The sequence below is a fragment of the Etheostoma spectabile genome, chromosome 5, assembly GCF_008692095.1.
Source record: "Etheostoma spectabile isolate EspeVRDwgs_2016 chromosome 5, UIUC_Espe_1.0, whole genome shotgun sequence".
NCBI lineage: Eukaryota > Metazoa > Chordata > Actinopteri > Perciformes > Percidae > Etheostoma > Etheostoma spectabile.
The window spans coordinates 20,659,448-20,669,886 of record NC_045737.1 but is presented as its reverse complement, the minus strand read 5'-3'; the positions used below and the strand labels follow the sequence as shown (position 1 = coordinate 20,669,886).

The window sequence follows — 10,439 nt, the reverse complement described above, 5'->3', positions numbered from 1 at the left end:
ACACACACACACACACACACACACACACACAAAGGCAAAAAGGTGCATAACATCAGTACTGTCTTTCCTCCAGTTTACTTGTGCAGGTATTCTGTCCCCAGCCTGCTCGGCATGACTCGAGCATTTGGCCGCTACAGCTACACGGACGAAGCCCTGTTGTCCAAGCTCTTCCCCAAAGATTCGCCCCCGGCCCGCTGCGTCACAGAGGAAACAGAGGGAGTGCGGCGCAGATCCTTCAATGACTTTCGTTCTATCATGCCATCGTCGCTGCTTACAGTGTGCCAGAGTGAAAATCTGCGCAGATCCACCGGGACCAACCTGGATGCCTCTGCGCAGGTGTGTATATGTCGGGATGGAGCTGATTGGATTTAGATGTTTTGTGTGTTTAAGACAATAAGTGCTGACTGCAGAGTCATAATATTCTCACGTACTTTAGTCATTTTCAATGACTTTATGTTTAGTTAGTTGATAAATAAATGTTTGTAATGTGGTGTCTCATAGGTCTGCACAGATTCAGGAGGCCACTCTCCCTGCTCTCCTACAGCGCCTGGCCCACATTACTTTGAAGGTAAAACTCAAGAAACTCAAGCAGCTTTGATTAGATTTGTGTTTGCCGATGTAAACCTGGATTCTGTCAACTCATCCTAGTTCATCATTGTCATCAGCATTATGTAACAACTAGTTACTTGCGTATTGCTAATCTGTACTTGTATGTATCCTAAATGAATGATATTTATTAGGGTATACTCCAGACATATCTCACATGCTGTAATAATACAGTCATGCCTACAGTAAAAGTTTTTTAATTTGGATGAATCCTTTGTTGCTTGATACCACATACTATGGATCCGTTGTTTTTTATGTCTTTTTGGCTCTTTCATTTTAGGTGCCTACCTCCCAGACAGCAGCACAGTAGATCCTGCCTACTATTTCTCTACAGTCAGCTCGAGTTTCTCAGTGTCTCCTCTCTTCATGGGGGATGAAAACGAGGTGGAGGTGCCCGTTGAGTTGCTCCGACAGCTCTTGGGCATGGTACAGTAGCCCACTTCCTGTCTACCAAGATATTAGGGCTGCACAGTTAATCGCAATTTTATTGAAATCGCAAAATGAACTATAAAAAGTTTGCAGGTGGGCGCAATATTTGTTAAAGGCAAAATATGAGTCAAACCATTCTAAATTAAAGTAATGTGGTGCTGCAGAGATATCCAGGCCTACAAATTGTATTCTAAGGACCAAAGAAAAAAATCTTTGTTTGGTACAGATCCTTGCAAAAAATCACACTTCAATCATCTTTTTTTTTTTTCAATGAAAATGAGAATAATGATTTTTTTTTAAAAATCACTCCCTCCAATATCGTGAATCATATTGCAATCGCAATATCAGTCAGAATAATCGTAATTAGATATTTTCCTAATATCGTGCAGCCCTACAAGATACTGCATCTGTTGTTTCCCATCCCGTTTACGTAAATTGCATCTTACCAGTGGTTGTGCATATCGGCAATTTACAGGTGAAGAAGTTTGTTTCCGACTCATTTTTGAAATCTCTGGATGCCGCTATGATGGAGGTTACAGAGGTAACTATGTAACCCATGACCAATGGTAAATTAAAAGATACATTTATGCCATTATCAGTTATATAATCTTCTCTATCATTGTCTCTTCTATTTGTTGTTCAGTCTAATCCTGGAATCAACTTCTATTACAAAACCTTCAGTGACACTCTCTACGTGTGTGTGTTCAAAATGCTGCGGGACACACTATACTACATGAAAGGTAAGGCATCATAGATAGCTTATTTGTTACGCATTAAATCCCCACAGTCCTGCGATTATTGCTGTATATTATGGTCTAACAAATAGAATATTTTGTCAAATTTTCACACTTTCTCCATCTTTCTCAGCCTTGCAGCCAGCATTTGTACGGCAAGTGCATGACTTTGTACTTGAACAGTTTAGCAGTAGTCAGTCAGAGCTGCAGCGGGTACTTTATGACACAGGAGGGTTGCCAGTGGAACAGAGCCCTCTCAAGCTTCGTTGCCAAGCCAACGCTGCCTGTGTGGACCTCATGGTGTGGGCTGTCAAAGATGAGCAAGGTAATCGATTGTAGAAGAGCGTGAGCAGATATTTGTGTTCAGTAGTCATTTGCTGGATGTGTTTATTTTTTTATGGTTGCATTAAATTTCTTTCCTGGTGTCTTTTTTTTCAGGAGCTGAGAATTTATGCACTAAACTGTCAGAAAAGCTGCAGTCGAAAACCTCCAGTAAAGTCATCATTGCTCATATGCCCCTGCTCATATGTTGCCTACAGGTATTAGACTGCAAGGTAGCCAGGATGCTAAGATATGCTCAAATAGTAGAGAAATGTTACAAAAAATTACTTAACTCAAAATAAGTGAGCATCCTGGTAATCCTGGTTTTGAACTTGACCCAAAACTGTGTTGCAGGTCATACATTCCTATTAATTATTGGGCAATTTCTCTTATTGTCTCCCCGTCTGTTTCAGGGCCTTGGTCGTCTATGTGAGAGGTTTCCAGTAGTTGCTCACTCTGCCACTACCTCTCTTAGGGATTTCCTGGTAGTTCCTTCCCCTGTTCTTATAAAACTCTATAAGTATCACAGCCAGTGCAACACAGGTAACTTCATTCAATCATTTATTTATTAATATTTAATTTAACTAATTAATTAATCAATTAAATACATAACTAAAGTTTAAAAAATGGGACAAAAATGCTTTAGCTGATGATACAGTGACACATATATATCTATGTTACATTCAGCTCTAATCCACTATTGATCTGAACAGTGTTCATTGATTAGCTGCGGCAGATATAGTACAAAGAATTGTAAAAGCAATTTAGATAACTGTTTCTTCACAGTGTACTGTTTTTTTATAACTTAGCTGCCAGTTTGTTAGATTTTAAAAGATAACATAGTCTTTAGATTTAAGACTACAATCGGCCTTTTTTTTCTTTTCATGTGCAAGGCGCAATGTTTTAAATTGTAATAGATTTAAAATTGCTTGTTTTTAATGCGCTTTCTCTTGATGTTTTTGTCTTTGAACTGTGTACTCTTTATTTAAGGCACAGGAGAAATTAGGATAAATGTGACCAATGAGCACTCTCAGTCCACCTTCAACCTCCTGTCCAATAGGAAAGACCAGCCGTCTATGTACGAGCAGCTCAGAGACATTTCCATTGACAACATATGCAGGTCAGACACAAACACCTGGCACAGCCACAGACTTAAAGATAAGATTTTAAGGTTTTTTTTCTTTTTTAACTTTAATTGTTCATCTTTGTGTGTATTTCTAATCTCTCAGATGTCTGAAAGCTGGTCTGACCATGGACAATGTGATAGTGGAGGCCTTTCTGGCTAGTCTGTCCAACCGTTTATACATTTCACAGGAAAATGACAAGTAAGCAACATTTCCGGTTGAAGGAAAGCAACATTAATTTTCAAGTCCTTGATGAACAGCTACTCTAAAGATAAAATGTGTCTTTCTTCCAGGGATGCCCATCTGATACCAGATCACACCATTCGAGCACTGGGCCATATTGCAGTGGCTCTGAGAGACACTCCTAAAGTCATGGAGCACATCTTACAAATCCTTCAACAAAAGTTCTGCCAGCCTCCATCCCAGCTGGATGTCCTCATCATCGACCAGCTTGGCTGCATGGTCATTACAGGAAATGTGAGTTAGGGTTAGATGCAATGTAACCCGTTTTTTCTTAACCCAGAGGGACTGACATGCTGTAATTACTGGAAACCTGCTGGCTGCTGTTTACTTGCTCAGTACAATGTATTAAGAATAGGTTCCAATATTCTAGTTGACAACCCTTTGGAATGTAACCAAGGTGCCAAGTGTGCAATAGACTACAATAAACAAAGGACTGGAAAAGAATCGGAAATTATACAGCAGATACACATCACTTGCTGTCAACAAAATGTTGTCCACTGTAATAATGGGATTTTTGATTTTGAGAAAAGTGTAAATATTATAAGTAGTAAGAGGAGATTACTGGTCTATTCACAGTCTTACTCCTGTCTGCCTCTGTCTTGTAGCAATACATGTATCAGGAGGGGTGGAACCTGTTCCAGCAGATCAGTGTGAAGGCCAGCTCAGTGGTCTACTCAGCCACCAAAGACTACAGAGATCATGGCTACAGGTCAGCATCTGCTCTTACCCGGACCACACAATTACTAGCTGCTCCAGGGGACTGATTTCATGTAGAAGCAGGAAATGTAGTTTGGAGAACATTAATATTTGTTGTTTTCTTGTTGATCTTATATACATTGATGGCTCTTTGGAACTGTGTTTAAATGTTCCCTCCATCTTTCCTCCACTAGGCATTGCTCTCTGGCAGTGATAAATGCTCTGGCCAACATTGCAGCCAACCTGCAGGGGGAGCAACTTGTGGATGAGCTGATGGTAAACCTTTTAGAGCTGTTTGTCCAACTTGGCCTGGAAGGAAAGAGAGCCAGTGAGAGGGCCTCAGATAAGGGACCAGCGCTGAAGGTACGTGCTTAAATGCATTAGCATCTGAACACAACAGGAAATTGTTGCATTGTTGGTAAATTAGTAATGGCTCTTTATCTCTCGTAGGCATCAAGTAGTGCTGGAAATCTTGGAGTCCTCATTCCGGTGATTGCTGTGGTGAGTATGTGATGTCTGTACAAACTGCTGCCCTTTTTTGGGAACAATCGACAAATATTTACCCTTTTAGCTGCAGTACAAACATCTGTCACCAGTTCACTGCTGAATTATGTTACACTGCACTACCTTGTTTTTCTTTCAAATATATTAGATGTATTTAATTATGAGATAAGAAAATAAATTATATATTGATAACATGTTTTCATTAAAGCTCTCTCTTCATAATTTTCACAGAAATTCTTGGCTAATAGTTTTATATATTATTTTATTATCCCCTTTCTTGTGTTATTCATGTATTCACGTATTCTTTCTGGTGTTATTACAGTACAACATTAGGTTAATGACAGGTATATAATGTATTTTTGAGCATATTTCTTCACTGGGCTCATTGCACAAGATAAACATTAACAGACAGAAAATCATTGAGTCACTTTGACAGACTCTCATTACGAGAATTATGTTAGTTTAAATGTGAGGTAAGACACTGCACTAACATTCATTACACTCACACTCTATGCGTACATATACATATTGTACTAATAGCAGTATTTTATTATTAAAAACAATGACCCAGCTATTAAAGTCAGTAATGTCTTAGTTGGATATTCTAACCAAACATGGAATTTGTAAGGGTATATTTTAGCTGTTTAGTTTAGTTCTGTGAAGGATTGACCACCCGGCCCATGAACACGAGGCAGTCTGTGCGGTGCTCATAGATCAGGAAGAGGAAGGGATGGTCCACAGTGAAGCGGATCTGAGAGGAGAGGGGCATGAAGCCGACCTGGGTCAGAGCAGCAGCCTCAGTGCCCTCTTCATTTACCGTGATGGTCCCCTGGTGCTTAAGCTGGGAAAGGAGATCAGGCTTCCGTTATTTTGAAATAGTTTGTTATTGATTGCAGTTGATAATGTGTCCAGGTGACTGCATGACCAAAACACTTTTAATTTGTTTTGATGTTTGCCTCATGACTGATTTAGTCTTACTCACCCAGTTCATGGAAACCTTTTCAGAGGTCATTCCAGTGAAATCTGCACTCTCCTGGAACAAGTCAGTGAGGCCCATCTCTTTCAAATTTGCAATCAAGTCATAGTTCTGCTCCAGTTTAAACCGAGGTAACACCACCTCTCGAGTCCTAAAGGGAGCCATAGAAATTTTTTCTCATGGTATAGCTTTTAAATCACCACTATGTCTAAACATTTTAGCATGTTCACCCAAGCCTTTAATTATTAAGGTGCTCCCAAACGTTTATTGCACGTTGCATTAGCTATTCATTAGTTTGTTGGGAAAAGGCTGCTGACCTGTTTGTCATGTTTTTGAGCCACTTATTGACAACAGTGGGAGAGATCTCCTGCTCCAGGGTCCTCATGCCAGTGATCTTTCTAGGCAAGGCAATAAGCATGCTAATTTTTCCTGTGTAAGGGAGCTGAAAATAGAAATTGTACATCATTATTATGTATCCCATGTTTACTTGTTTATAGACCAGTATGCATGTTTGTCAGGAAATTGCCACCCTTCAGAAGCCAAGTTAAAATGTTAAACTGTTGTGAGGCCACCGACCTGTAGGATGTCACACTCCAGTTCGTGGTCGGCAGCAGCCAGATAGTTGCCCTTGTTGGTCATCATTGGCACGCGTACATTTGTCTTTTCGTTAACTCGAAAGTTGCGATAATGAGTCTGTTCTTTGGGGAACTTTTGTTCCCATGTCCCTGTTTATACAAACAAATAAGAGTCATATGTTTACTTCAGCACAAAGAGGTACTGTAATTTTACTTTCCTCACAGTTCTGCAACATACACATCATTTGAAAGTAGGTGGAGGACAGAGTGTGTCCCGATTTTTACTCACCTTTGAAGTACAGGTAGTTGAGCAGCATCAGCACCATATTTGGGTCCACACTCTTGAGCGGTTCCTTAATCAGTCCTTTGGTCTGCTTTAGGATGCGACGGTTGGCCTTGTCCAGAAAGGCAGGGTCCCTGAAGTCCACTGATTGCGGCTCTGCAAAGTAATAAGCCTTTGTCTCTGCACGGAAAATATCTTTCACTGCGACATCCTTTTTTATGTAGACATCGTTTACAGAGCGTAGTGTGTAACCAAAGTTCCTCCTGAAGAGCCTGTGCGTCAGCTTCCTGAAGAGCTTATGCACTGTTGTGTTGTCATAATGATGGCTAGCATTAACAAACTCTGCGAATCCCAGAGCTTTATATATCTGATCATGGGTACCAGGTCCTGCCCCTAGAGCCATCATCCCCATAGCGACAGAGATTCCAGCAGGTGCTAGCAGGATGTTGTCACTCCGGTTGACGTCATTACGAAGACTTCGATAGAGGTTGAAACCGAAATGGGCATTAACAATGTTGAGGCGTTGGAGGCGAGACCGACTATGGAACAGCCGTAGGAGTCTGGCACGGCGGATCTTTGGGTCGGAGGGTTCGGCAAAGATGTCAATGTCTGGGGCTGGTGTGGCAATCTCATCTATCTCATCCCCTTCACTGAAACATATCGTAAACTCAGCATCCAGCCATTCAGAAGTAGAATTTGTTTGTCTAAATTTGTTTAGGTATTTTGTTCTGAATGTCTAAAAGCACTTATACAGTAGCTGCTTTATAAGTAACATTGACCACCATATACAATTTTTTTCTTTTAAATTATTTGACATCTCAACTTCTTTTCCTAACATTTTAGTTTTGATATAAGGCACCAGAAGTAACAACAGTTAATACTCACGTGTAGTCGTCACTGCCCAAAGCCAGGATTTTATCAAAATCAATATAATCTTCATCCTCAAAGCCATCCAAAACTAGGTCATTAGTAACAGTGTTTTCTTTGTGGAACTCTAAGGGGATGGCCTCTATATCCACTGCCCCCCCTGGTTCAAAGCCTCTGGGTTCCGGTTCAGGGTCAGTGAAGTGAGAGCTGAGGTCTTTAATCCCAGCCAGGGATGGACTGACCAGCAGACAGGCCACAGACATGACAGTGATGACCCACATGCTGAAGGCTGAGGCAGGGAGAATAGACATTTAGTATGGCCTAAAAATCATCTTATCGGCATTTAGAAGATTTCGATGAACTTATGTTTTAATAAATCTATAGGAATAGAATCATGGGTTTACTTGCTAAAAACACAAAAGATGTTACATAAGAACTCTCTTAATAGCAGTCTCAAACTGTAAAATGTCTTACCTTTACTGTGCTGGGATGAAGTGCTGTGTTGCTCTTGTTTGTAGGACTAAGAGCAAAGGATTGAATACAAAACTGAACTTTGATGTGGGCTCCTCCTGAACAAATAGACCAGATCAAACAGACCAAAAAGTGCTGTGACTGACTAAAATCTTTAACTCTTCACAATTGAGCAAATCTGTTAAGAGGATTTAATACTAATTGCCTACTGAAGGACTTGTAGTCTGGTAAGAGATGTTATGCAGTAATGTATTTATTTTAGTTGTGTATCTGTATTCAGTGTGCAGCTTATCAAAAAAGATTTAATCTATTTGTATTTGTAGGAAATTCCATTCACCACTCCTAAAGATTCACTTTAAACAGAATGTGATAAATTTTAAATACATATTTTTTTTCTAACTCCAGTTGACCAGGCGGCTTCCGCCAATAAAAGAGGCCAAGCCCCGTCTCCAGAAGCTGTTCAGGGACTTCTGGTTGTACTCTGTGGTCATGGGTTTTGCTGTGGAAGGATCAGGTGAGCAACTGATTTCAGAATGCTACACGTTTAGTCAAAAGTTTTGCACTTCTGCACCATATCACTTGAAATGAGTCGGAGAGATCTGATTTTGGTTAAGTGGTCAGTAGCTTCTTCAAATCACAAAATTGTTTCCCTGTTCAGTGATGAAGTTTTGAAACTCAGCTATGAACTGTGTGGAGTTTTAAAACATCAAGGTTCCCATAGCCTTCATCTGATGGTTATAGATCTATTTTCTTATACGTGTCACCCAGGTTATGGCAAGAAGCATTACAAGAAGTAATGCTTCTTGCTGATAATGTGTTGTGATAATGTAGTGAATATAACTTTAAAGATCCCATGGCATAAAAATTTCACTTTATCAGGTTTTTTTCAACATTAATATGCGTTCCTCCAGCCTGCCTATGGTCCCACAGTGGCTAGAAATGGTGATAGGTGGAAACCGAGCCCTGGGTATCCTGCTCGGCCTTTGAGAAAATGAAAGCTCAGATGGGCCGATCTGGAATCTTATGAGGTCATAAGGAGCAAGGTTACCTTCCCTTTCTCTGCTTTGCCCACCCAGTTAATTTTGCCCACTCATGAGAAAGAGTGAGACACAATGACTTTCAAACAAGCAAAGTGGCAGTTGGTCAAGGCCACACCCCCACCTTCCACCTTGCCCCCCCTCTCTCCTCCTCAATAGTTACAGACACAGAAATGGCACGTCCTAAGGAAAGCTCATTGTGGGACTGGCTCTAGTGGATGTAATTCTGCAACAAGGCTGAATTTCGGGAAAGAGACTTCAGATACAGTATTAGGGGACCACTAAGTCCTATATAAATAAAACCATCCAAAGAACACCATGTCATGGGACCTTTAAGTAATTATGGAGATTTATTTCACACCCGATTGTGTTATAGAAATATGTTAGGGTTGTTATGACCGTGTTAATTAAATAAGATAAAGACACATGTTTCGCTTTTTCTATCATCAGTATCAACCCAAATATAACCAAAACCATACTGCAGAGTGTTTTTCACTGCTCTAAATATCTTAATCAAATCTGAAATATTAGTCTAGGGGCTTCATGTATTTTTTTGGATGAATATATTTTGTCTTTTCAGGGCTTTGGCCAGAGGAGTGGTATGAAGGTGTGTGTGAGATTGCTACCACGTCTCCTCTTCTCACCTTTCCCAGTGGAGAACCTCTTCGCTCCGAACTACAATATAACTCTGCCCTGAAAAATGATACAGTCACGCCGGTACAGCTCATAAACAGTCTTTTATTCCCCCCTAGTGACTTTGAAAACAGAAACACCAGAACTTATCTTTTAATTCTCCATTTCTGTCCACCAGGCTGAGTTGAGCGATTTGCGAGCAACGATCAGCAATCTTCTCGACCCACCTCCAGAAGGTTCTGCCCTCATTAACAAGCTTGACTTTGCCATGTCCACGTACCTGCTCTCAGTCTACAGACTGGAATACATGCGGTCAGCTCCTTTTACACTCTTGTATCCAGTTCACATTGTTCATTTTTTGTTCATTGTGAGGTCCGATTATGAAACTTTTTATTGCCACTTTTTTCTCTTGAATTCTTTTAGGATGCTACGATCCAATGATCCTGACAGGTTTCAGGTCATGTTTCGGTATTTTGAAGACAAAGCCATCCAGAAAGACAAATCTGGTGAGGGCTTTACACCCGTTCTTCTCTGGTCTTTCTTATTCTCAGGCTGTGTTATTCATTTCCTCAAATTCCCTTTTTTTCTTTCTTTACAGGCATGATGCAGTGCATTATTTGTGTTAGCGATAAGGTGTTTGATGTCTTTCTCCAGATGATGGCTGAGAAGGTAGGTAGTATGGTTTCTCTTCAAATTTGGGGTGACGGCAAACAATTTTGAAAGGCTTGGACGTCTTGTTGACTGTATGTTTATTTTTATCAGTATCATGGAATAACAATGAAATCATGTTTCTCATGTTTTTAGCCCAAGACCAAAGAGCATGAGGAGGAATTGGAGCGACATGCCCAATTCTTATTGATCAACTTTAACCACACCCACAAGAGGATTCGCAGAGTGGCCGACAAATACCTTTCTGGATTGGCTGAGACGTGAGTGTCTG

General features: G+C 40.5%; 2 protein-coding genes across 4 annotated transcripts in view; one reads left to right on the top strand and one right to left on the bottom strand.

The window, feature by feature from the left end:
- The window catches only part of pi4kab (phosphatidylinositol 4-kinase, catalytic, alpha b), a 26,370-nt gene that overhangs the window by 2,420 nt on the left and 13,511 nt on the right, over positions 1-10,439 (top strand). For all 3 annotated transcript variants that reach the window (XM_032515359.1, XM_032515357.1, XM_032515358.1), the window contains exons 6-25: positions 74-336; positions 502-568; positions 887-1,032; positions 1,511-1,576; positions 1,679-1,775; positions 1,903-2,094; positions 2,208-2,308; positions 2,504-2,633; positions 3,081-3,210; positions 3,320-3,415; positions 3,508-3,691; positions 4,063-4,166; positions 4,348-4,516; positions 4,604-4,654; positions 8,235-8,343; positions 9,447-9,583; positions 9,678-9,811; positions 9,923-10,005; positions 10,098-10,168; positions 10,304-10,428. In XM_032515359.1, coding sequence (XP_032371250.1) covers positions 74-336; positions 502-568; positions 887-1,032; positions 1,511-1,576; positions 1,679-1,775; positions 1,903-2,094; positions 2,208-2,308; positions 2,504-2,633; positions 3,081-3,210; positions 3,320-3,415; positions 3,508-3,691; positions 4,063-4,166; positions 4,348-4,516; positions 4,604-4,654; positions 8,235-8,343; positions 9,447-9,583; positions 9,678-9,811; positions 9,923-10,005; positions 10,098-10,168; positions 10,304-10,428 — 2,455 coding nt within the window. The remainder of the gene's footprint in view (positions 1-73; positions 337-501; positions 569-886; positions 1,033-1,510; positions 1,577-1,678; positions 1,776-1,902; positions 2,095-2,207; positions 2,309-2,503; positions 2,634-3,080; positions 3,211-3,319; positions 3,416-3,507; positions 3,692-4,062; positions 4,167-4,347; positions 4,517-4,603; positions 4,655-8,234; positions 8,344-9,446; positions 9,584-9,677; positions 9,812-9,922; positions 10,006-10,097; positions 10,169-10,303; positions 10,429-10,439) is intronic.
- Positions 4,903-7,958, bottom strand: serpind1 (serpin peptidase inhibitor, clade D (heparin cofactor), member 1). The gene is made up of 7 exons (XM_032515360.1): positions 7,833-7,958; positions 7,377-7,647; positions 6,498-7,141; positions 6,210-6,358; positions 5,951-6,075; positions 5,640-5,784; positions 4,903-5,498 (listed from the first exon to the last, which is right to left on the bottom strand). The coding sequence occupies exons 2-7, from the start codon at positions 7,637-7,639 to the stop codon at positions 5,307-5,309; spliced, it is 1,518 nt and encodes a 505-aa protein (XP_032371251.1). The 5' UTR covers positions 7,640-7,647; positions 7,833-7,958; the 3' UTR covers positions 4,903-5,306.

What these genes read in the sequence shown, in the direction of transcription:
- serpind1 (XM_032515360.1), bottom strand. Translation starts at nt 7,639, where the DNA reads ATGTGGGTCATCACTGTCATGTCTGTGGCCTGTCTGCTGGTCAGTCCA. An exon ending in TTGGGCAGTGACGACTACAC is followed by an intron (nt 7,142 to 7,376) that starts GTGAGTATTAAC and finishes GATATGTTTCAG; the next exon opens with TGAAGGGGATGAGATAGATG. An exon ending in TGGAGTGTGACATCCTACAG is followed by an intron (nt 6,076 to 6,209) that starts GTCGGTGGCCTC and finishes TTCTATTTTCAG; the next exon opens with CTCCCTTACACAGGAAAAAT.